General features: G+C 38.7%; 1 protein-coding gene across 1 annotated transcript in view; it reads right to left on the bottom strand.

Annotated features, from left to right (window-relative positions):
* Positions 1–24,456, bottom strand: part of FRAS1 (Fraser extracellular matrix complex subunit 1) — a gene marked incomplete at its 3' end in the record, with an annotated part of 462,769 nt that overhangs the window by 94,591 nt on the left and 343,722 nt on the right. Inside the window, exons 33-40 of the mRNA XM_082837588.1 lie at positions 23,394–23,508; positions 21,235–21,372; positions 19,230–19,262; positions 11,095–11,226; positions 9,868–9,993; positions 6,133–6,380; positions 547–695; positions 198–360 (exon numbers count right to left, since the gene is read on the bottom strand). Coding sequence (XP_082693714.1) covers positions 198–360; positions 547–695; positions 6,133–6,380; positions 9,868–9,993; positions 11,095–11,226; positions 19,230–19,262; positions 21,235–21,372; positions 23,394–23,508 — 1,104 coding nt within the window. The remainder of the gene's footprint in view (positions 1–197; positions 361–546; positions 696–6,132; positions 6,381–9,867; positions 9,994–11,094; positions 11,227–19,229; positions 19,263–21,234; positions 21,373–23,393; positions 23,509–24,456) is intronic.

Raw genomic sequence — 24,456 nt, 5'->3', positions numbered from 1 at the left:
GATTTGATCTTCTGCATGTAATTATTTTCATACTTTTTGAAAAACTGATGCTTGAAAGCCATATGTATCTTGATACTATTGCCTAGATATTTGAGGGGAAGGACTTGACATCCAATTTAGGTAGAAATCCTTCGTTCACACTGCCACAGACTCCTGCTCTCTACAGCACCCACGGTTCATTGATCTGAACTGCTTACGGTGATAAGGTCAGCGAAAGCAATGACTTGGGGTGGATCCTTGACGGGAGTGATCATGATGGTAAACCTCTGATTGTCCAGGCGGTTGTGGTCCAAATCAGAGACAGAGAAGTGGAAGCTGTCAATAACCAGATGACCACCGGTCTCAAATGCAGCTGAGTACCTACAAAGGCCAGCAGAAGAACAGAATGAATGAACTACACCAACAGGTCAAGTAAGATGACTAAATCTTTGTTTAACAATGGGGCCAGAAGTAACATAATCTTTCAGGGGAGCTACTGGTTAGTTGCTTACATATTTTAATACAATTAAAAAAAATTCTGTCACGTAACACCAGGTGGTTATATACCTAATTTTCTTGTTGTTGATGTCTTCCATTGTGAAATTGGAAACCTCTGAGAGTTCTTCCACCTCAGGTCCTGAGGTTCTTAAGAGAGCACCATACACGGGCAGAGAACTTAACTGAATCCAGATCTCTGGGTCGGGGGAAGAATCATCCTAATTAGGCAAATATGAGGCAAGACATGAATGCACGTTTGCAGGAATCAATATTTCCAGTAAAGATCTCGGGTGCTCCCTTCTCTACTAAACGGAAAAATCTCTTTCCCTTTGTGATAAAGCAACACCATTTAAACTGCGTGAAAATCCCAGCATTTATTCCTCCTAAAATGTCTTTTTGATAATGTCTTCTATGAAGAGTAGCTCAAGATAATAGTGGGACATGCACTTTAGGTATAGGGCATAAAACAAAGAGATGCCCTATGGTTACTATAAGAGCCACACAAGGTTTTGTTTTTATTATAAGCATCTAGTGAAGTGCAAAACACAGTCAGAAATATGTCATCCTTCTAGAAACACAGTTGTAGGATTCTTCTAGAGTTTCTAAGAATAGTTTGCTTTTTAGAAACAGGTAAAATTCCACTATAACATGTGATAACAATTTTAAAATTCTGTGAAACAAAGAATGGAAGGTATTTAGCTTAGCCAAGGACCCACTTTAAGTCATATTTAACATGATAAAAATTTTAGTTTAACAAAAGAATTTAGGAAATTATGGATTTCATTCTACCTGGACCGAACCTATGGATGTTCAACCCCCAAGATGCCCAATATTAACAAAAACCATTTATTTCCCTCTCCTCTGCACTGTCTATTGAGAAATAAAATTGGCTTTCTGTGTTGCTACATGGACAATAATTGAATGCCTTAATGAACAATTTCTTTTTTCTTCAAGGATATTTTTGGAAGTATCTAGGAGGGAGGCAACAACTTCTTGGAAAGATTCCCTGAGTCATTCATCTTTTAGAGCAGCTGGCCGTGAACATGAGGGTACTTTACACTTTACCACAGCAACAATGAAAACAAATATTGCATAGCCAAATGTACTTTCACATGCAAATTTGCATGGCTATGTTGTACAGTTAGTTGAGGTACGAGATCAGGAATATGACCACAGCTGCCTGGTGATCTGGGGTAGCAGGTTTTAGTCAGCTCTCATTTCTATCCCTAGAGACCTTTGTAAGTTGACAGAATTTTCCATATTCCTTCACATCACTTGATAACAGCATGGAAGGAATCTCAAATTCATCGAAGCTGCAAAACTTCAGAAAATTTCCCCTAAATTTATACTTTAAAAGTTTCTCTATTTTTCTACATGAGTTATCAAATACAATATGCAGGCTTCCAAAAAACTACTTCCTAATATTACTGTGAGTATCTTCTGAGAGGGAATTTTTAGAAGACAGCCAAGAGTTCTAAGGTATTATCTTCTGAGATGGTGATAAACTACAAGGACAGAGCTCCTGGCTCTTGATTAGAATGAACAGCTTCTAAATTCCACATTGGTAAATTTGGCAAAGAAATGCAAATTTCATGTCAGGCACAACACAACTTATAATTTTTCAAATCTCAAATGACTGTTGGGTTTGAAACTGTGAAATCAGTTGGATTTTTTTTTTTTCTGAAAATGCTGTCATAATTTAAAGAAAATTACTATTTTGGGATGTCCAAGATACTGTGGGTGAAAAATTCATAAGAATATAGACTTTGTTCTTATGTAATTTTTCTACTCAAAGCCCTTCTCACCCATTTTGTATTCATTCCCTTTTAACTTTTCTTTTTATAATTTATACATCTATTGACCCAACATTCAACAAAGGACTAGAACTTTGATGATTAACATTTATGTATGAGCTCCTCTTTTATCCTGTCCCTGGGCCTACCATCATCCTGGATCTTGTTTCTTATTTCTTTGAATTTCTCGATATAGTGTGATATAGTATTATAAAGTAGCTTCAGTTTTTTTTAACTTAAGGAAAGGGAGTTAGACACTCCTCTTGTGGAATTTATTTTTCTTTTTACTCAGTAGCAGACTGCTAAGGTCCAGTAATGTTGTTCTGTGCAGCTATAGTTCATGTGTTTTGAGTGTTCTCTAATATTCCATAGAGTAAGTACACCACAAGATATCCTGTTGATGCTGATAGACATTTGGCTTATTTCAATATTTTTGCTATTACAAATAGACTACTGTTACAAATAGTATTGCTATAAACATTCTTGTATATATTCTTGTGCATATCTTGTATACCTATGAAAGTGCCTCTTGAATAGGAATCTAGGAGAGGAACAATTAGGGTATATGAACATTCATCCTCACAAGACAAGGCCAAATTCTTTCCCAGAGTGGTTGTTCCAATTTACAGTTCCATTAGCAAAGAACCTCCTGTAGATCTATTTCCTCTCCAACATTTGGTATTTTCATACTTTAAAATTTTTGCCAATTGAATTGGTATTAAATGGTATATAGTCTTAATTTGCTTTCCCTGATGTCTAAAAAGGTGAATGTCTCTCCTTATGTTTACTGGCCCTATGGGTTCCTCTTCTGAAATTCCTGCTGATGTCTTCTGTTCATTTTTCAAATGGATTATCTTTTTCTTCTTGATTTGCAGACGTTCTTTATATTTTCTTTGTTATTTTTGGTTATATGTGTTGTAAATATCTTTTCCCAATTTGTAACTTGTTTGTTTTTTTGTATTTATGGTGTGTTTGGGAGAACATAAATTTAATTTTAATATAGTCAAATTTATCAATTTTTTCTTTATAGTTAGCACTTTTTGTTTCTAGTTTAAGAAATTCTTCCTTTTCCCAATATCATGAAAATATTCGCCTATACCCTATAAAGAATTGTACACTTTTACTTATGACACTTAAGTACTTGATTTGCTACAGTTAATATCTGTGTAGGGTATGAGGTAGCAGCAGTCTTTTTTTTTACATATGAATAGTAATTTTGTGCAGATTCATGTTTTAAATAGTTTCTCCTGTTTCCACTGATCTGGCTTGCTATAGCTGTTTTATATTACAGTCCCAAGTGTGGGTCTGTTTCTGGACTCTCTAGTATATACCAGTGTATACTGCTTTAAACAGTGCAGGTTTATAATGAATCCTGATACCTGCCAGGGCAAGCCCCTGCCCTCCTGTCGTTCGTTTTCAGAATTTTGGCCCTTTGTTGTTCCTTATATATTGTAGAATCAGCTTATCAAGATCATAAAAAGTCCACCAGGCTTTTGATTGGAACTCAATTGGATGGAAAGATCACTTGTGGGAGAATTGCTATCTCTTGGATACTAAATCTTCCTATTCATGAATATGGCGTATCTTGTCATTTATTTAGTGCTTTATTTAGTGCCAATTAAGTATTACAATTTCCCCTGTAGAAGTATTTCTTTTTTGTTGTTAGATTTAGTCCAAAGAATATAATTTTTGTGATGCTATTATAAGTGGTATCATCTTTTCAGTTACGTTTACTGGCTATTTTTGCTTATGAATAGAAATGTTATCATTCTGTTGACCTTCTATCTGGCCCCCTGGTAAATTCTTTTATTTCTAAAACTTTGTCAAGAGACTCCTTTAAATTTTCTTTATAGTCAGTCATAGCATCAATTTTGTTACATTTATACCTAATATGCGTTAAGTAATATTATTATAGATGGTATCTTATTTTGAATTAGTGTATTTTTGGCTGGTGCACAGAGATCTATTAGCTATTTAAGATTAATCTTATATCATCCTCTCCATATTACAAATGAGAAAACTGAGCCCTAGGGAGCTTAGTGACTTGTCAAGGGTTATTATGCTAGTAAAACTGATGAGCTTAGATTAGAACCCATTCATTCTAACTATAAAACCCATACCACCCCTTCCTTACTTGTTTTCTTGCAGTACATAACAAATTGTGTATAGGAAACCACCATTAAGAAGCAAATCACACAGAATCCCACTTTTGCCTTTTGCCTCTCCCGACATCACTGAACCCTCTTGCAGTTCATGATACTCTAATTAAGAACAGGCTTACCTGTTCCTATCTTTTCATATTCTGCTCCATTTATGACCAGGGTTTCAGATGGCTTTTCCAACTTCTCTGGATGTTCACAGCAAACTCACTAACTATGCATGTCTAGAAAAATCTTCCCCATGACATTAAGTACAAAACTCTTCTACAACCCTCAGAGAAAGTTAGTGTATAACTTAGCTAAGTCTTTAAAATATACTATGCTTTCAGTGAGCTAGGATAATTCTTTTGGAGTCTTTCCGCTCTAGTGGGTAAATTCACATTCAGTCAGTTTCTGAAAATACATGTTCAGTTGCCAATGGGCTTGCATTTTCAACTGCAGCTTGTAATATGCAGTTGATGGGAAGGAACTGCTCCTGGAATTCTATTTTGGTCTGTCAAACATTTTTGAAGCCTTGGTGATCTACTCATTAAATCTGTATACATATATTTTTATGAATTCGTGTTTCATAAGATTCAAAAGACCATAACCTATGGTAAGAATCACCCGTCAATTAAAAAACAAAATCAAAGGTGTTCTGAAACTATACTAGACCCATGAGAAGAATCAGGGTGGGACGCAGTTTCCCATAATTTAAAAAAAAGACAATTTTAGGGGAAAATCTGTGCAAAAGCAATTGAAGCAATTGTTCCCAGGCCAATGCTTTATCTTAATGCTACTATTCAGGACTAGATTTTACAGCCAGACTATTCAGCTCAGAAAAGGATTACTTAAAACTATATAGTGTTTTTTTTTAAAAAGGCCAGGTTATTGGTGGAAATTTTAAGATTAGCAAAGAAAAAATTCAATACTAAGAATGATTACCATTCAGACAATTATTCTTATTTTCAGCATATTTGTCAAAACTACTCATTATTGTTTTTACATGGAGAGTTCACATCTGTTTACAACATACTTAAATGAAAAATAAAATTAATTATCCTCATTATCCTTAGCTCCAGAGGTAAAGTCAAGGACAGAGGATGCATTTAATTTAGCCAGGATCACTTATCAAATTAAGGTCAGATTGGTGGAAAAAACAACAACAGAGTTCCTGAATCTACCCGTAGTCCCCGAACCACACTGCTTCTCTTGGGGCACTGGATGGAGGGTGAGTCAGTAATCCTGCCACAGGAGCATGCCAGCATTCTGTCCAGAGCTGGACCTGAGACAGACGCTGGTGAAAAGCAGGTTTTCTCTCAGAAAAGTGGGCCCTGAAATACCATTACTTATTAGTCACTGGCCAGGTAAGTTCTTCTAAAATGCTCTTCTCCTAAAATTCCCATTTGAAATATCATCAATGGAGCTTAAAATATGGGGACTCGGGCTTTTTGACACTGGCACTATTTCCAGGTGACCATCACCCATCCCTACAAATAGGGATTTCATCAACGTTCTGCTCATTCACTTGTCTGCTTGGGAGACAGTGGGAGCAGCTGCAATAAAGAGTGTAACTATTCCTAAGAGTAGAATGATAGGCAAGGGGAGAAAAAAGTTCTTTTATGGCCATATGCCTGATGGCCCAAATATTCAGCCATGGCATCCCCTTCTAGTCTGCCTAGTCAGAGGGTGCAGTGGACAAAAAGACAAACAGAAGAACTTACAACGTAAGCAAGATGTGACCTAGTGATTATAGCTGTGCTTTTACTGGCAACAGTGATGCTCAGAGAGGCGCCAGCAGCCAGCTGAGGCCCCCGGGCCTCGGACAGTGACACCTCCACCCTCACTTCCACTGTTGCTGCTGAGATGCCATCTGTAACTGAGATCTCCATGCTGTCCTCCCGGGCAGAGGATCCATCGTGTAGATACTGCAGAACATTTTCCTCTACATCCTCATATGTGAAAGTGTCACCTTTCAAGAATAAAACAAATTGCAAAAAAACCAATTACTTCTGGGAATAACACTTTTCATTTCCATAACACCTTTGTTCTCAGGATTTCAAAGTACATATAGGATCATAAACTCTGGGAGTTGTAAGCTAATTAGTCCACCCACCCACCCAATATAAGATTCCCTTTATACTACCCTTGCAAAAGGGTTATTTAGCCTGTCCTTCAACACGGCTCAAGGTGGGAGCCTCACTGTTTTACAAGGGAGCTACTTCCACTGACGATAGCTGTAAAATTCTTTTAAGTTTTTAATCATGTTGAGCCAAAATCTGCCTCTAAGCTTCACTCATCTCTCTTCGTTCTAGAGAATAAAGAACATGCTTCTGTTCATTATGACAGCCCTTCTAGAATCTAATCTTGATACTGAAGATTTACTGAAAAAGTTAAGAAGGTAAATTATGCTAGACAAACCTGTAAGAGATCTTTGTTCTGATTAAGAACATAAGGTTCTTTTAAATTAAAAAACACTTAGAAATTGAAAAATATATTTAAAGTTAGAAACCTAAACTGTGTAAGTCTAGAGTACTGACTTGGGATAGATCTGATAGGCATGGTGTGAAAAAAAAATGTCAAGGTCATAAATGTTTAAGAAAAACAGGTTTAAACAAAATTTAAAATAAAAAATTTTTAAACAGCAGGATTCATTAGAATCCTAGAATCTCCAATATTCAACCTTAAAGTTTATCAAAATTGTTTGGTCATAGAACCCTTTTCATGAGAAATTCTACTTTGTGCCATGGGTCCCAATGATTCCACGAGCACAACTGAGGAACTGGTCTTCTTGGATGTTTTATTCAATTCTATTTCTTCATAGATTATTGACTGCCATAATTGATGTTATATAATGAAACAAAATAATTTATTTATTCTTTGTATTCATCTTCTAAGCCTTCTCTTTCAACATTGTGTTAATGTGATTTACTAGTGGTAATGTGCCTAAAAAAAGTAATAAAACTAATAATTTACAAATATCTTTAGAACTCGTATATTAATTACACAAATATAGGTTAAATATAATGGCAAAGAAACTGGGCTATGACTGCTATGTTCCTAACGTAGTTCCCTTAGGATGCCAGAAATTTATCTTTTTTTTTTTAACATCTTTATTGGAGTATAATTGCTTTACAATGGTGCGTTAGTTTCTGCTTTATGACGAAGTGAATTAGCTATACATATACATATATCCCATATCTCCTCCCTCTTGCGTCTCCCTCCCTCCCACCCTCCCACCCATCTAGGTGGTCACAAAGCACTGAGCTGATCTCCCTGTGCTATGCGGCTGCTTCCCACTAGCTATCTATTTTACATTTGGTAGTGTATATAGGTCCATGCCACTCTCTCACTTCATCCCAGCTTACCCTTCCCCCTCCCCGTGTCCTCAAGACCATTCTCTACGTCTGTGTCTTTATTTCTGTCCTGCCCCTAGGTTCTTCAGAACCATTTTTTTTTTTTTTAGATTCCATATATATGTGTTAGCATATGGTATTTGTTTTTCTCTTTCTGACTTACTTCACTCTGTATGACAGGCTCTAGGTCCATCCACCTGACTACAAATAACTCAATTTTGTTTCTTTTCATGGCTGAGTGATATTCCATTGTATATATGTGCCACATCTTCTTTAACCATTCATCTGTTGATGGACACTTAGGTTGCTTCCATGTCCTGGCTATTTATTGTAAACAGAGCTGCAATGAACATTGTGGTACATGACTCTTTTTGAATTATGGTTTTCTCAGGGTATATGCCCAATACTGGGGATTGCTGGGTCATATGGTAGTCCTATTTTTAGTTTTCTAAGGAACCTCCATTCTGTTCTCCATAGTGGCTGTATCAATTTACATTCCCACCAACAGTGCAAGAGGGTTCTCTTTTCTCCATACCCTCTCCAGCATTTATTGTTTGTAGACTTTTTTTTTTTTTTTTTTTTTTTTTGGTGGTATATGGGCCTCTCACTGTTGTGGCCTCTCCCGTTGCGGAGCACAGGCTCCGGACACGCAGGCTCAGCGGCCATGGCTCACGGGCCCAGCCGCTCCGCAGCATGTGGGATCTTCCCGGACCGGGGCACGAACCCGTGTCCCCTGCACCGGCAGGCGGACTCTCAACCACTGCGCCATCAGGGAAGCTCCTGTTTGTAGACTTTTTGATGATGGCCACTCCGACTGGTGTGAGGTGACACCTCATTGCAGTTTTGATTTGCATTTCTCTAATAATTAGTGATGTTGAGCATCATTTCATGGGTTTGTTGGCCATCTGTATGTCTTCTTTGGAGAAATGTCTGTTTAGGTCTTCTGCCCATTTTTGGATTGGGTTGTTTGTTTTTTTTTGATATTGAGCTGCATGAGCTGCTTGTAAATTTTGGAGATTAATCCTTTGTCAGTTGCTTCATTTGCCAATATCTTCTCCCATTCTGAGGGTTGTCCTTTCATCTTGTTTATGGTTTCCTTTGCTGTGCAAAAGCTTTTAAGTCAGAAATCTATCTGAACGATACTTCTTTTGTTCAGTAAGGTTTTTAAAAACCTGCCTTTGTGACTCCTAAGTGCCTGTTTGTTGCTCTTACAAATTCAATGTACCTTCAAGGTCAAAGATTTGACACCCTCTCTCTGAAGAGATATTCAGAAGAACGCATTACTAGATGCCTATTAGGAATTATATAAAGGTTTTGAGAAAGTACAGATTGTCAGAATAAGTATACAGCATCCCAAGGTGACAACTTTGAAAGGGATAATATTCACTTCAATATAGGAGAGCCGACTATTAAAAATTAGATTTAGTTGTGTTCTTTGCACTATTCTGTACTTCCTAGACAATCAGCATGTATTATTCTTTATAATCAGGGAAAGCGCAATAAGTATTATTTTGGAAAGCTGGGCACATTACCACCCTTTTTTAGTGGGTGAAGAAACATGTAGTTTACACTCTCAGAGTCACAGTGCTTAAAATATTGTGAAGATTCACATACCAAAATAAGGAAGACAAATTTATCTCCATGAACAGACCATGGGAAAGTGGCAGCTGACAATTCACGTAAGGTCGTTCTAAATGCATTGACTCCAGGTTTCAGAAATCAACAAATTTTACCTACAACTTGAGGAAATAGCTTCATAGTTTTGGGGTGTGGGTAGTGGTACGGAGAAAGAAGTCCCAGATACTTCAGCCAATGGACCAAAGGTTTTTCCTTTCTACGTATCTCTTGATAGTTTATCCCACAATGTTGCTTTACTTCTTGTCTGAGACATAAAACCAACTGCAATGTGAAAACAATATTCTGTGATAACATATATGAGAAGAGACTCTAAAAAAGAACGAACGTATGTATATGTATAACTGAATCACTTTGCTGTACACCTGAAACTAACGCAACATTGCAAATCAGCTATACTACAATAAAATTAAAACATTAAAAAAAAAAAAGAAATCCAAGCAGGCCAATGACAGAGTGAGCAGCTACCTGAGGCCATGGGCCCTGGGAACCCAGCCGTGTACTTAAGGAGCACGCCATGCTGGGGAGGTTTCCGGAGCTCAAAGAGGAGTTCTTCAGGCACTGTCTCCGTGTCTCTTACTACCAACTCAAGTCCTACAATCAGGAGAATAGAGCATGGTGAGAAGATGTGTACATTAACAACTGTATACTCTGGGTACAGTAAAGCCCCAGGCCAGGCTGGAAGCCATGTTGTGGGTAATCTGATGGTTAGAAGAAAGTGCTGTCTAATTTGAATCAACCACAAAAAAGAGTGAAAACTCGATAATACAGTCAGTTCCCAAATTACAGGTAGGTTCTTCCAAAAGTTAACTTACGAGTAGGTAGTTCTGAATTCAGAATACCTTTTTTCTTCCATACAAATGAGGGAATGGTAGCCCATGAAAAGGTCAGTCCTGACTGACCGGGTAGGTTTTCTTCCAGAAAATACTCTGAGAAATTGTGTTTGCTTTTCATCATTTCTTCCCGTCTCCTTTCTCTGAATCTACAGAAGAGCCAAGTTATTTTAACAATGGCTGCTCTGGCCATCACTGACATGAGAAGCAGTGGGGCAAAAGGGACAGTCATCTTTGTACCTGTGGCTTGTTTATAGGTTGGATGATAAGTAATTTTAGGCCAATACCCATATGTAGGAAGTGGATAAGGATGTGTAGAGCACAGCTTACAAAAATCACAGTACCCACTATTCGCTCTTAAGATGTTCTTGGTAAAAGAATAAACTTCTAAAAAGTAAGTATACTAATAGGTAAACAAAATCACATATAAAACACCTGGGCCAACTCTAAGTCATCACAGCTTCTGAAGGTTATGGTGACTTGTCACTCCTACTGTTACTCTTTGCTTTCTAAAGAGAAAACAAGAGCAGTCATTGAAACCACTTCCCTCTCTTCTCTTCTCTGCTCTGTGTTACTTTATATTTTAGCGATGGCAACAAATCAAACTCCTAGAGACCGGAAACTAAATTCTGTGTTGTATTCCATCACTGAGCATTGGCTTCTGAAGGGTTTATTTCCTTCTCTCCATGCTGCTTCCATATGCATGGAAATGGGCAGAGGGATGGTTATGGATGAGATGCCTGCAACTTCTGGAAGAGAAGGTCACTACTTTTTGGTAACCATGAAGAGATTTATACAGGGACTGTTACTGAAATATGGTTCCATTTCCAAGCCATGTTTCTTTCAGGTTCCCAGTTCTTACCTATAGAAGTGCTGCCTCCTGGGCTGACTTTAAGCAGTGGAGCTGTAACCTGGAACACGGGTGGGTGCCGATCAATTCGAAGTAAGTGAACGGTGAGGGCCATCTCTGGACTTGTGTGGCCTCCATCCGAAACTAGAAAGAGTATACACACACACACACACACACACATCAGTTTGTAGTCTGGTCACCTGTAGGCTAGTTCTATAAATATGTAGCCAGAAGCTTTTTTAGATTACCTTAACACTTTGAAGAGATGCTTATAAATAGAAAATGTAAGCAAGCAAGACACTGTGAGCTATTCTACAAAGCTCTTTCTACTGAATAACGAAAAAGCTAAAACCATAACAACAAAGTCATTCTAAGAAGCAACTTTCACAGCAAGGTGATATTGACAAATATTAGTGGAAGGGAAAGTAATACAAAATATGCACTCTTAGGTGATGCTGGTAGAAGCTTTTATTGATGGAATATTTTAGATTCAATTCATTCTTCCAATGTTCCAGAGAAATAGTTTTTTCGGGATATCTCTGTTAGAAATGATGTCTGTCTCATTATAAAATACTTATTTAAAAGGATAGAAAATGTCTACACAGATAATTCTAATGTCATTTGTTTGGACCCATTTTTACCTGGTCATTATACACGATGCAATAAATGGAAGAGCACCTTTGCGAATAAAACATTGACCTTAAGATTTTATTCCCCTGGATTACCTGACATCCAAGTGAGCATTGATCACTGGAGAGAAATCAAAGCGGATTTGCCAGACCCTTGATTCTTATTTCCACTTTCCTATACCTTAACACGCCTTCCCTTCTCTAAAAGCCAGCTTTGGAGGAACACCTGCACCAGCCACTCATTGATGTCTTTATCTGCAGTGCCTATTGAGAAAACTGTACTGTTGATATTTTAAACGTGTGGTATGCTTATACATGGGTTGGTTACAAGAAACAGGTTTCCTTCACTACTTTCTCGTGGACTTAGTAAACAAGTCAGTAGGAATCTGACCTCTACTTCAGCCAAGTGAGCCATCACTTAGTGACTCCTGGTAATGATTCCAACAGGTTTTAGATTTGTCTTTTCCTTGAGAACACATCTAAAAGATATGGTTGAATTTTATAAGGTACATTCCATGTCCTAGAGAAGTCCAGAAATAGCCCTCCTGAAGGAGAGAAGATAGTATCCCTGTGGGAATGAAGGTTTTATGGCTCTGGTCATTCGGTCAAATGTCAAAGTTATTGTATCTGCTTCTTTGTGCTCAATCTTTTGTGCTCTCTGGATAGTCAGAGGTAGGGACCAATGATTCTTAACTTTGGGGAGTTTGAAGACAAAAGTACAAACTTTTCCATAAATTTCAGTGGATTCAGGATTCTCTGAAGTCCCTGAAATCTAAGTTAAGAAGTCCCTTTATTAAATAAAAATAAATGATTGCAAAATACAATTCTATCTTTTTAATGTTTTACATTGATTTTATTTTTAAATGGGGGGGGGGGCACCTCAGGGAGTCTTCACCATCCTTACCTTGCAGAAGAGGAAAGGAAAGGCCCTAAAACTTAAACAGATTTGGTCATATCACACAGCTGTCGGTGTGACCAAGGTATATCCTTGTCTCTATAGGTAAAGCGAGGAAAGCTGTTTTCTGGTACATGTAACATAACAACAAAATATACCATGAGGGTGAAGTGCTTTGCAAGCAAACATAGGAACTTACAATCAAAATTTAGTAATTACATATCTAGCCCTCTCTTTAAGCAACGTTTTTGATTTCTCTGAGAAATAGTCACACTGCCTCTTTGGTCAGACGCCTCCTGCAGGCACCATTCACCCTGTGTGTTTTCCTCTCTCTGAATGGTTCCGTAGAGCATCTGTGCTTGTCTTGGGCAGTCAGGTCAGGAATATCAGTTTGCTGTCTCAGCTTAGCTGATTAACCAAATGAGCGGCTCTCCCTCATTCCATGGGTTAAAGTCAGGGCTTGGGTTTCTTGCTGCCTTAGTTTATTATGTGTCCGAGTTAAATTTTTCTCTCTCAAAACTCTGCTAAAAGAGATGGCTTCTTTCCTACCAGATTCCAAAAGTTTTTCTCTTTTTTAAAAAAAGGAACCTCTTATACCTTTCACAACAGTCAACTCAAAATGGATCATGGAACTAAATGTAAGCTGCAAAACTACAAACTCTTAGATGATAACATAGTAAAAAACCTAGATGACCTTGGGTATGGTGATACCTTTTTAGATATGACACCAAAGACACGATTCATGAAAAAAATAATTGATGAGCTGGATTTCATTAAATTTAAAAACTTCTGCTCTGTGAAAGAAAATGTCAAGAGAATGAGAGGACAAGCCACAGTCTGGGAAAAAATATTTGCAAAAGACACATCCGATAAAGGACTCTTATCCAAAATGTACAAGGAACTCTTAAAACTCAACAATAAGAAACAACCCAATTAGAAAACAGACTGAAAACCTTAACAAATACCTCACCAAAGAAGAGACAAATGGCAAATAAGCATATGAAAATATGCCCATCATCATATGTCAGCAAAAAATTGCAAATTAAAACAACAATAAGATCCTACTGTGCACCAATTATAATGGGCAAAATTTGGAACACTGACAACACCAAATGCTTGTAAGGACGTAGAGCAAAAGGAGCTCTCATATATTGCTAGTGGGAATGCAAAATGGTTCAGCCACTTTGGAAGACAGTTTGGCTGGTTCTTATAAAACTAGACATACTCTCACTAAACACACAATTCAGCAATTGCACTCCTTGGTATTTACCCAGAGGAGCTGAAAACTTAGGTCTACACAAAAAACCTGCACACAGATGTTTATAGCAGCTTTATTCATAATTGCCAAAACTGGGAAGCAGCCCAAGATGTCCTTTAGTAGGTGAATGGATAAACTGTGGTACAGCTGGACCATGGAATATTATTCAACACTCAAAATAAATGAGCTACCAAGCTATGAAAAGAAGGAGGAATCTTAAATGCATATTACTTAGTGAAAGAAGCCAATCTGAAAAGGATACATATTGTATGAGTACAACTATATGATATTCTGAAAAGAGTAAAACTATGGAAGACAATAAAAATAGTGGTTGCCAAAGGTGGGGGGAGGTGAATAGGCAGAGCACAGAATATTTTTAGGGCAGTGAAAATATTCTATATGATATTATAATGATGGAAATGCCATAGGGCAAAAATGCCATATCTTGGTCTAAACCCATAGTATACACAACACAAAGAGTGAACTCTAGAGCAAACTGGACTTTGGGTGATTATGATGTGGAAATGTAGGTTTATCCTTGGTAAAAAGTGTACCATTCTAGTGAGTGATGTTGATAATTGGAGAGGCTATGCTATGCATATGTTGGGGCAGGGGGTATGGGGAAAATGTCTGTACCTTCCTCTCACTTTTAAAAAAATATATTTATTTATTTATTTTGGCTGATGGGGTCATAGTCGTGGCATGCGGGACCTTTAGTTGTGGCATGCAGGAATCTTTTAGTTGCAGCATGTGGACTTCTTAGCTGTGGCATGCATACGGGATCTAGTTCCCCGACCAGGGATCGAACCCATGCCCCCTGCATTGGGAGCATGGAGTCCCACCCACTGGACCACCAGGGAAGTCCCCTTCCTCTCAATTTTGTTGTAAACCTAAAACTGCTCTAAAAAATTAAGTCCAAAATAATTTTTTTTAAAAAATCACTCAACAGTAAAAAAAAGAAGCTCAGGCAGAAACAAGATAAATTAATTTAAGGTCGGCCCAAGGTCCATTTCCTTTACTCTGTATAATAGGTTCATGGATCATTTAACTTAAAGTCCTGGAGAAGGTTAATAGTTAACCCCTTCACCTATTCAAGCTTTCAGGTAAGTATTGAGGCTTGGAAACCAAACTGGCACACTACCATGATACTTGTTTTGCACGACCATAACACATACAGACAGACTAAATTAAATATCTCATACTCAGAGTCAGAAACTTGTATTAAAATCCTGGTTCTACTGCTTACCAGGTACGGAAACATGAGCAGATTACTACTCTAATGACCCTTAGTTTCCTCAGCTTTCAAATGCTAAAATAAAACCTGTCCTTACAATATTGTTATTAGGATTAAATAAGACAACTTATATTGTAAATCGTTTTGTAAAATGTAAACTGCTATAATCTGTTGTATCTTATTACTGATGTATGAACTATCTATAAGTCTGTCACTAGAAATGAGCTGATACTAGGTTCTTTTCAACAATGACAGAACACTAGAAAAAGAAATAAAAGGCAGTCAAATCAGAAAGAAAGAAAGAAAACTGTCACTATTTGCAGATAACATGATATTATATATAGAAAACCCTAAGGAGTCCACCGAAAACCAAGAGAACAAATGAATTCAGTACAGTTGCAGAATGTGAAATCAATACATAAAAATCCACTGCATTTCTATACACTAATAACAAACCAGTAGAAAGAGAAATTAAGAAAATAATCCCATTTACAATTGCATCAAAAAGAATAAAATACCTAGGGATAAATTTAACCAAGGAGGTGAAAGACCTGTACAATGAAAACTATATGACATTGATGAAAGAAACTGAAGACACAAATAAATGGAAAGATATTCCACACTCATGGATTAGAAGAATTAATATTGTCAAAACGACCATAATACCCAAAGCAATCTCCAAATTCAATGCAATCTCTATCAAAATTCCAATGGCATTTTCCACAAAAATTAGACAAACAATCCTAAAATTTGTATGGAACTACAAAAAAACCCCAAATAGCCAAGCAGTCTTGAGAAAGAAGAACAAAGCTGGAGGCATCATGAGCCCTGATTTCAAACTGTACTCCAAAGTTACAGTAATCAAAACAGTATGGTATTGACATAAAAACAGATATATAGATCAAAGGAACAGAATAGAGAGCCAATAGATATCAGGTCAATTAATTTATGAAAAATAACAAAGACTATAAAATGGGGAAAGGACAGTCTCTTCAAGACACGGTGTTAAGAAAACTGGACAGCCATATGCAATAGAAGGAAAATGAACCAGTAGCTTACACCATACACAAAAATTAACTCAAAATGGATTAAAGACTTGAACATGGGCTTCCCTGGTGGTGCAGTGGTTGAGAGTCCGCCTGCCGATGCAGGGGACATGGGTTTGTGCCCTGGTCTGGGAAGATCTCACATGCCATGGAGCGGCTGGGCCTGTGAGCCATGGCCGCTGAGCCTGCGCATCCGGAGCCTGTGCTCCGCAACAGGACAGGCCACAACAGTGAGTGGCCCACGTATCGCAAAAAAAAAAAAAAAGACTTGAACATAAGACCTGAAACTATAAAACTCCTAGACGAAAACATAGGCGGTAAGCTCCTTGACACCAGCCTTGGCTTTTTGAATTTGACAACAAAAGCAAAAATAAACAAGTGGGACTACATCACACTTGCACAGCAAAGGAAACCATCAACAAAATGAAAAGGCAACCTACAGAATGGGAGAAAATATTTGTAAATCATGCATCTGATGAGGGGTTAATATCCAAAAAAAAAAAAAAAATATATATATATATATATATATATATGAAGAACTCATACAACTCAATAGCATAAAAACCCACAATCTGATTTTTAAAATGGGCAGAAAATCTGAAACAACATTTTTCAAAAAAGATACACAGATGGCCAACATGTTCATGAAAAGTTTCTCACTCACTAATCATCAGGGAAACGCAAATCAAAACCACAATGAGATATCACCTCACACCTCTTAGAATGGCTATCATCAAAAAGACAAAAGATAACAAGTGTTATGAGGGCATGGGGAAAAGGGAACCTTTTTATACTGTTGCTGGGAATGCAAATTGGTGCGGCCACTACATAAAATAGTATTAAGTCTCCTAAAAAAATTAAAACTAGAACTGCCACATGATGTGGTAATCCCACTTCTGGGTGTGTATCCAAAGGAAATAAAATCAGTATCTCGAAGAGATACATGCACTTCCATGTTTATTGCAGCACTATTCACAACACTCAAGATGTGGAAACAACCTAAATGTCCACTGGTGGATGAATGGATAAATAAAACATGGGAATATAATGTATAGCATGGTGACTATAGTTAATAATACTGTATTCCATATTGGAAAATTGCTAAGAGAGTAGATTTTTAAAGTTCTGATCACAAGAAAAAAATTTGTAACTATACATGGTGACAGATGTTAACTAGACTTATTGTGGTGATCATTTTGCAATATATACAAATATCAACTTATTATGTTGTACAACTGAAAATAATGCAATGTTATGTGTCAATTATACCGCAATAAAAAAAAAAAAAAAACCAGTGACACAACCCTAAAATTTACTATTAATTCAAGTGTGACTTTTTAACCCTCAAAGAAGAAAAGAATATCTGAGAGTTTGAGGGAGATGACTTTATCCCTACTAAGATTTATCCCTACATGAAATATAATAGGACATATGGATGGTTGATTCTAATGGAATAGTCAATCCGAACTAAACAGCTGTTTAAGGATTTATGGTCATCCATCCTCACTCTAGACCTAAGTTAAGAAAGTTTGTCTCTACTTTGCATCAGCATAGATGCCAGGTCTGATTCTGCTTTTGCTTACTGGCACTCAGCTTCTACTGTACTTGAACTAAAACTAGGATGCTGAGGTCTATACACAGCTATCACAACTCACTGTCTGGGTCAGAACACTTCCAATAGAAGGCTGTTTCATCTACATTGAAAATTTGTTGTTTAGTGTAGCCACCATCATTAATGATCTTAGCTAAATCATCTGGATAACTTGCTGCAGCTTCTGCGCCAGCACTTACTGCTTCACCTTGCACTTTTATGTTAAGAAGATGGCTTCTTTCCTTAAACGGCATGAACCAACCTCTGCTAGCTTCAAACTTTTCTTCTGCAGCTTCCTCATTTCTCTCAGCTTTCATAGGATTGAAGAGAGTTAGGGCCTTGCTTTGGATTAGGTTTTGGCTTAAGGGAATACTGTGGCTGGTTTGATCTTCTCTCCAGACCACTAAAACTTTCTTCCTATCAGCAATAAGGCTGTTTTGCTTTCTTATCATTTGTGTGTACACTGGAGGAGCACTTTTAATTTCCTTCAAGAACTTTTCCTTTGCATTCACAGCTTGGCTGTTTGGCACAAGAGACCTAGCTTTTGGCCCATTCTGGCTTTTGACATGCCTCCCTCACTAAGCTTAATCATTCCTAGTTTTTGATTTAAAGTGAGAGATGTGTGACTTTTCCTTCACTTGAAACCTTAGAGGTCATTGTAGGGTTATTAATTCGCTTAATTTCAATATTGTTGTGTCTCAGGGAATATGGAGGCCTGAGGAGAGGGAAAGAAACAGAGGAATGGCCAGTTGGTGGAACAGTCGGAACACACACAACTTTTATTAGGCTTACTGTCTTATATGGGTGTGGTTCCTGGGGCCCCAAAGCAATTACAATATTAACATCAAAGATCACTGCTCACAGATCACTACAACAAATATATTAATAATGAAAAAGTTTGAAATATTGCAAAAATTACCAAAATGTGACACACAGACAGGAAGTAAGCAAATGCTTCTGGAAAAATGGCACTGATAGACTTCTTTACACAGCGTTGCCACAAACCTTCAACTTGTAAAAAATGCAGTATCTATGAAGCACAACAAAGTAAAGTGCAATAAAACGAGGTAAGCCTGTATGTGCCTCTGTTTTGGGAGCTTTACACATATGTAATTATTATTTATTATCCTCATTGATGGATAAGGCATTCAGGTACAGAGACGTTAAGAAACTATTCCACAGTAGGCTGAACCCCAGGCAGACTGGATCCAAAGTCTAAGATCTTAATCATTATTACCTCTTTTTAATAGATATTAGGACAAGTTGAAACTGGGCTTAAAGAACACTAATCTTTGGTATCCTTGGTGGATTATAATTATTTTTTCTATGAATACAAAGTTAAGCTATTACTATTTTAACTAGCCATGTGATTATTTTAGAAGAAACTTATGTAACTTTTAAGTTGTTCTTAGAAAATAGCTAAAAGTAATGATGAAGACAGCAAAAAGAAGGAAAAATTCCATCTTCTAATAAAATTGAGATTAAAATTTTCACCTGTGAAGTGGAATTTCACTGAGTCTGGGAGACCTGAAAGAACAGAAGACAGAAAATCAGTATACTAAACATTTTGGGGCCAGAAATAGATGGGAAAGGTACAAACTATAGGGCAGAGGTTAGAAAAGTAAAGGACATTTTAACCTAAATTATTATGACTTAAGGAAAGATCATCAGGTTGTTTGCTAATGTTATGTTGACTTTAATGGTACCAACGCTAATTTTAAGTAACAAAAAGAACCACAGAGTGGAATAATTTTATATCACATCAGTTAGAGTGATTTATAATACATTTATTCAGATCCCATTTTACCAGTACATAAAATCCTACAAATCGGTGAATGTGGGTGATGTCGTATGTCACTGACACGGCTTTCTGGTGGGTCAATTCCATTGTAGAATATAGTGATGCCTGGGACACTGATTTACACACTATAACAGTGTAAGAGATTTATCTCGTGGCATTTATCCCCTAGATTATACAGGATAGGAGTCTGCTCTCTCTAAAAAGGCTCTAGGAACACAGGCGAGCATAGTGGATTCGGAAATAACCTCAACCAGGGCTGACATGTTTTCTTTCCCTCTAAGCCCAGGATGACCTGAGTTTCTTGTAAAGTAGGTCTTGTAAAGTTGGGGTTAGAGGACCATGAACATTTTCACTGGTTATGAGTTATCCAGTTAGTAAACACTGGGGATACTCTTAGAGAAGAGGTCTATCCCAGTGCTTAGGGATTTTCAATCTAATCGAGGAGTTCATTATTTTCTAGACAATTGCATCTATAATGGCATATTAAATAATGGCAAATATTACTTTAAATGTTTGCCATACTTGAAAACATAACTCTAAAATTATTCAACCCGTGTTCAACTCACCATAAGAAATCACCAACTGTTCTGTATGATTAAAGCTACTATATAAAAATAATACTCTATATTAATCGTGTTATGTGACACATACATCTTAAAGATCATAAAGAAACAGGCTTCAAGATTTTTAGAATCATTCCAAAGCACAGAAATATTTAGGGGTAGGGACTTAAAACTCAGCAGCTTTGAATACTGGGTCAAGGGGAGACTAATGGGTAGCAAGGATTAAGGCTATCCTGGCTTAGTGGAAGGGCACACACTTGCTTGAATTAGAAATGTAGTTATTCTTTTGCTCAATCTTCTCTTCTTTAAAAAAGGTGTCTTTGTCAAATCCTGGTTTTAATCCCAAAGGTCGCCTACATGGGACCTTCCATGAAGTATGGCAGGATCCTTCTCACTAGATTCCCCACATCCACATGCCCATCTGTCCTGGCTTCGTCCTCAAATCACTCCCATCACTGCAGTCAAAGAGATGTTTATGAAAAGGCATCTTCCTATAACTTAAAACCTCCACCAGGTCCTTATTGTTCTTGGGATAAGGCTCCCAATCCCTGCAGTCTCACAGTGGCCTTAAGGTCTGCCCTCTATCTCTCCCTGCAGGCCCATCCCCACTCTGTTCAACCCTCCACATTCCAGACACAATGACTTTTTTCAGTGCCTAGAACATCACATTCTCTCCCTCCCAGGGCCTCTGCACAGGGGCATGTGCCCTTCCTTCAGGAATGTTCTCCCAATGATCCCGACACACACACTTAGCCTAGTTAGCTTCTACCCACCCCTCTTCTGTCAATATCTCCCTGGGGCAGCCTCCAGTGGACCCTCAGTCTAGGTCAGTCTTGCTACATCCAATTCCACCACTGAACATTCTTCCTTCTTTTTAGAGCTCTTATCTCAGCCTGCAATTAAACATTCATTACTGGGATTATTGATCAAATTCTGTCTCTATACCTAGGATCCCCAAACTCGCCAGGATTCCTGCCTCTTTTTGCTCACCACTAGATCTCCAAGGCCCATTCGGGCCTTGCCATACAGGAGGCACAAAATAAGGCTTTATTAAAAGTATGCCCTGAAGAACCACAAGGAGTGGTTGTAGAATATAGTGCCTTGGGTGCCTCAAAATAGAGAAAAAAAGCATTACCAGCAAAGGAGAAGGCCATGATCTCCTGGAGGTGGGGGGCTGCAGTGGGGGGACGGTACATAATGTTGCCCTGGTTAATGTCTTCCTGGGTGAAATACCGGATGGGAGAGAGAGGCTGGTCCCTGTGTTCGATGATGCCTAGGAGGAGGAGAGACGGCATGAGCAATCAACAGTAATTCTGACGGCTGACTGAATGATCAGAGCCATAAAGCTGCCTTTCCCACCGGTGGAAGTCTTTCATCCTTCAGGAACAATTGCTCTCAGCTTGTTCTTGGTATGCTCTTCTTCAGTTATTCAAGAAAAGGGCAAATCTGAAACCCAGATACTCTTGACTAGGTCTCATTGACCATAAACAATAGTAAGATGCAAACTACTGCCCCCTAATGTAGCTTAGACCTGGGAATTCTGAAGTCATAGACACTGTACCATAATTATGAGATTCTCTCAATTGAGTCTAAGTTCAAAGGTCAAGGTCGCTACAAAAATGGCACAGGCCGGTCTCCTGGTGAGGCTGTTAAGATTTTTTTCAATCTACCCTCTTTCCTTCAGAAAATCCTTAGTCTCTGTGATGACCTTTGGCAATAGTAACATGGATCTTGATTGTTCTAAGATCTGGATTTGCAATTCTCACTAAGTTATAAATGCTTTAGGGGTGGCAGATTTGCCTGTCATTTCTAAATTCTGCAGGTACAGAACTGATGCTATGATCATCTTTCACGTCCTACTTACTCTTTAAAAGGAGGACACTAATTCAGCTTCTGAGGGACTGACAGACCTACAGTCATTCAGGATGCTGGTCTGAAAGAACATCTCCACCCTAGCAACGTAGGGAGGACGACTCTAGCTATGGCTTAGCAGATGAAAAAAGAAGACGGAGGACTTTTAGGCTTTTAATTTCTTTGGACTTTATCAAAAGGGAAATGAAATTTAATTTCTCCTTGGGAGAAATTGATAATGTGAAAGGCTCATAGCTAAGGCAGTGGCTGGTCTTGGGAGAGCAGCCTCAGAGACAGGAGCAGAAGTGTCTTCGTAGAAGCTGATCTCCTTGCTGTAAGGCACACACACATCTCTCGGGGAACAGGCTTGGTAGCTGAGCCCAAAGTTAAGGGATCTGAAGGCTGGGGACTGATGGCCAGGGCCCACCTCTCCTCTAATTGTAGTTCCACATTTCCATGCTCCTGTATGAGAGCACAGAGCCGTGTGCTGACACATGTTTGTCACGATGGGAATTCCAGAGTTGTGAAGCATTTGACATGACAGATACTAAATGGTCTTCTGGGTCAGTATCTCCTTAAGGAGAACACTTGCACATTCTCACAATTAGGAAGTTTCCTTCCCCTTCATTTGGGTGACCGGTAATACTACTGTAAACGTAATTGGTTTTTTGAAGCTCATAGGGTATTAATATGTAGGAGCACTATGTAAACTGCTATAAGTCATAAACAGCATTTATTACCTTGGTTAAAAAAAAAGAGGAGGAGGGGCTTCCCTGGTGGCGCAGTGGTTGAGAGTCCGCCTGCCGATGCAGGGGACACGGGTTCGTGCCCTGGTCCGGGAGGATCCCACATGCCGCGGAGCGGCCGGGCCCGTGAGCCATGGCTGCTGAGCCTGCGCGTCTGGAGCCTGTGCTCCGCAACGGGAAAGGCCACAGCAGTGAGAGGCCCGCGTAACGCAAAAAAAAAAAAAAAGAGAGAGGAGGAGAGCCTTATCCATGCGGGGGAGAAACTGAGTATGTGTGGCTCAGCCCCCACTGGGCTCTCTGGCAGAGCTCCTTGTCCTTAGCGCATGCTCATTCTGGTCCACTCGCCTATCAGAACCTCACCAGGGCAGGCCCTGTCCCTACAGGCAGTGCGTGGGTCTGTCCAGTTCTGCCTGTGCGTGGGAGGGGAACTCATCCAGTGATGAAGTTATGTGCACACTGTGTTCTCCAGTACAGCTCTGTCAGTACCAAAGCTGACACATTCATCTCCATCTGTCCGGCCACAGTGTCTCCCTCTCAACTGGTTCTCAACTCAGAGGACAGGAACAGAGGTGATGAATAATTGTTACTCCTTAAATCCTCAACGAGTAGAAGCAGACAGAATTCCAGAGCTTCTAAGGCTGGTCAACAAGTAGAAGACAACAGCACCACTCCAAACATCATTTACTGCACGCCTTACCTTGACTGGGATGCAAAGGTAGAGTGATATTATATATTATCTTTCCACTTGGTCTCTCAGAGTTTACAAAGGAGAGAGAATGAGGCTGAATCACAGTCAGGCCGTCCTCCCGAGCCTACACAAAGTTGAAGAGAGAAGAAGAGAAAACAGTGTGACGAAAACAAAAGCCAGAGGCAAAAACAAACCTCATTAAAAAAAAAAAAAATCAACTTACTCTGTTAGTCACATTTAGCAAAATTTTCTCTGAGAGTTCAAAGGGAGGATCTGGTCTCCGTGCAGATGCGTCCTGGCTGATTTGCCCTTCTCTCCCCTGCCCTTGGCCCCCTGGGTTTATGTTGGTACCTGCTGTGGGTGCCCCAATATGATCACTTCTCCCTAGTTGGAACTCACAGTGGTACATGTTTGGAAATGAACCATCACAGCTGGCTATTCTACTATTCACAGCTGGATCCCTACAGCTCTGCTCCTCTCATTTAACGGCCTAAGATTATATCTGGTGAGCATTTCTCCCAACCCTCCAGCTTACTAGGGGGAACTGTGATGCATTCTTTTCCTTTTTTAACTTTGATGGTTTCAAATGGCTAAAGATGAACTCACCTCAAATGCCAAAGAGGCTCACCATTTGAATTCAGAGATTTAAGAATTGTGTGTTTATTACAGCTTATAACAATAGTCAATATTTCTCTTCATCTCCACTGTACTATTCAAAAGAACTAGATACTGCTTTTTTGCTTCTAGCTTTCAGGACCCAATGAACGAGTCAAGTGAAATTAATCTGAAGGCCAATGTGTGTGCAGCTTTCACAGTCCATTCACCTGTGTGTGTTCACAACCCATTAACAGTGGACAACATTGGAAGAAAAGGAGAGATTCAGAATTCCATGACCAGACCTAATAGAGATTTGGGGACAGCAGCAAAAACACAGGGTGGGGAGGAGAAAATGGAAAAGGAGTGTGAGCACGGGCCCCTTGCCTGGGTCACACATGCCGATAATAAGACAGAACAAAAATATCTGCTCATTGCAGACTCTTCCGAACTGACCCTTGAAGAGTTAGCGTTTGAC

The sequence above is a fragment of the Leucopleurus acutus genome, assembly GCF_964270905.1.
Source record: "Leucopleurus acutus genome assembly, chromosome: 4".
Classification (NCBI taxonomy): Eukaryota; Metazoa; Chordata; class Mammalia; order Artiodactyla; family Delphinidae; genus Leucopleurus; species Leucopleurus acutus.
The sequence above is the reverse complement of the archived record's forward strand: the minus strand, read 5'-3'. Positions and strand labels throughout refer to the sequence as shown.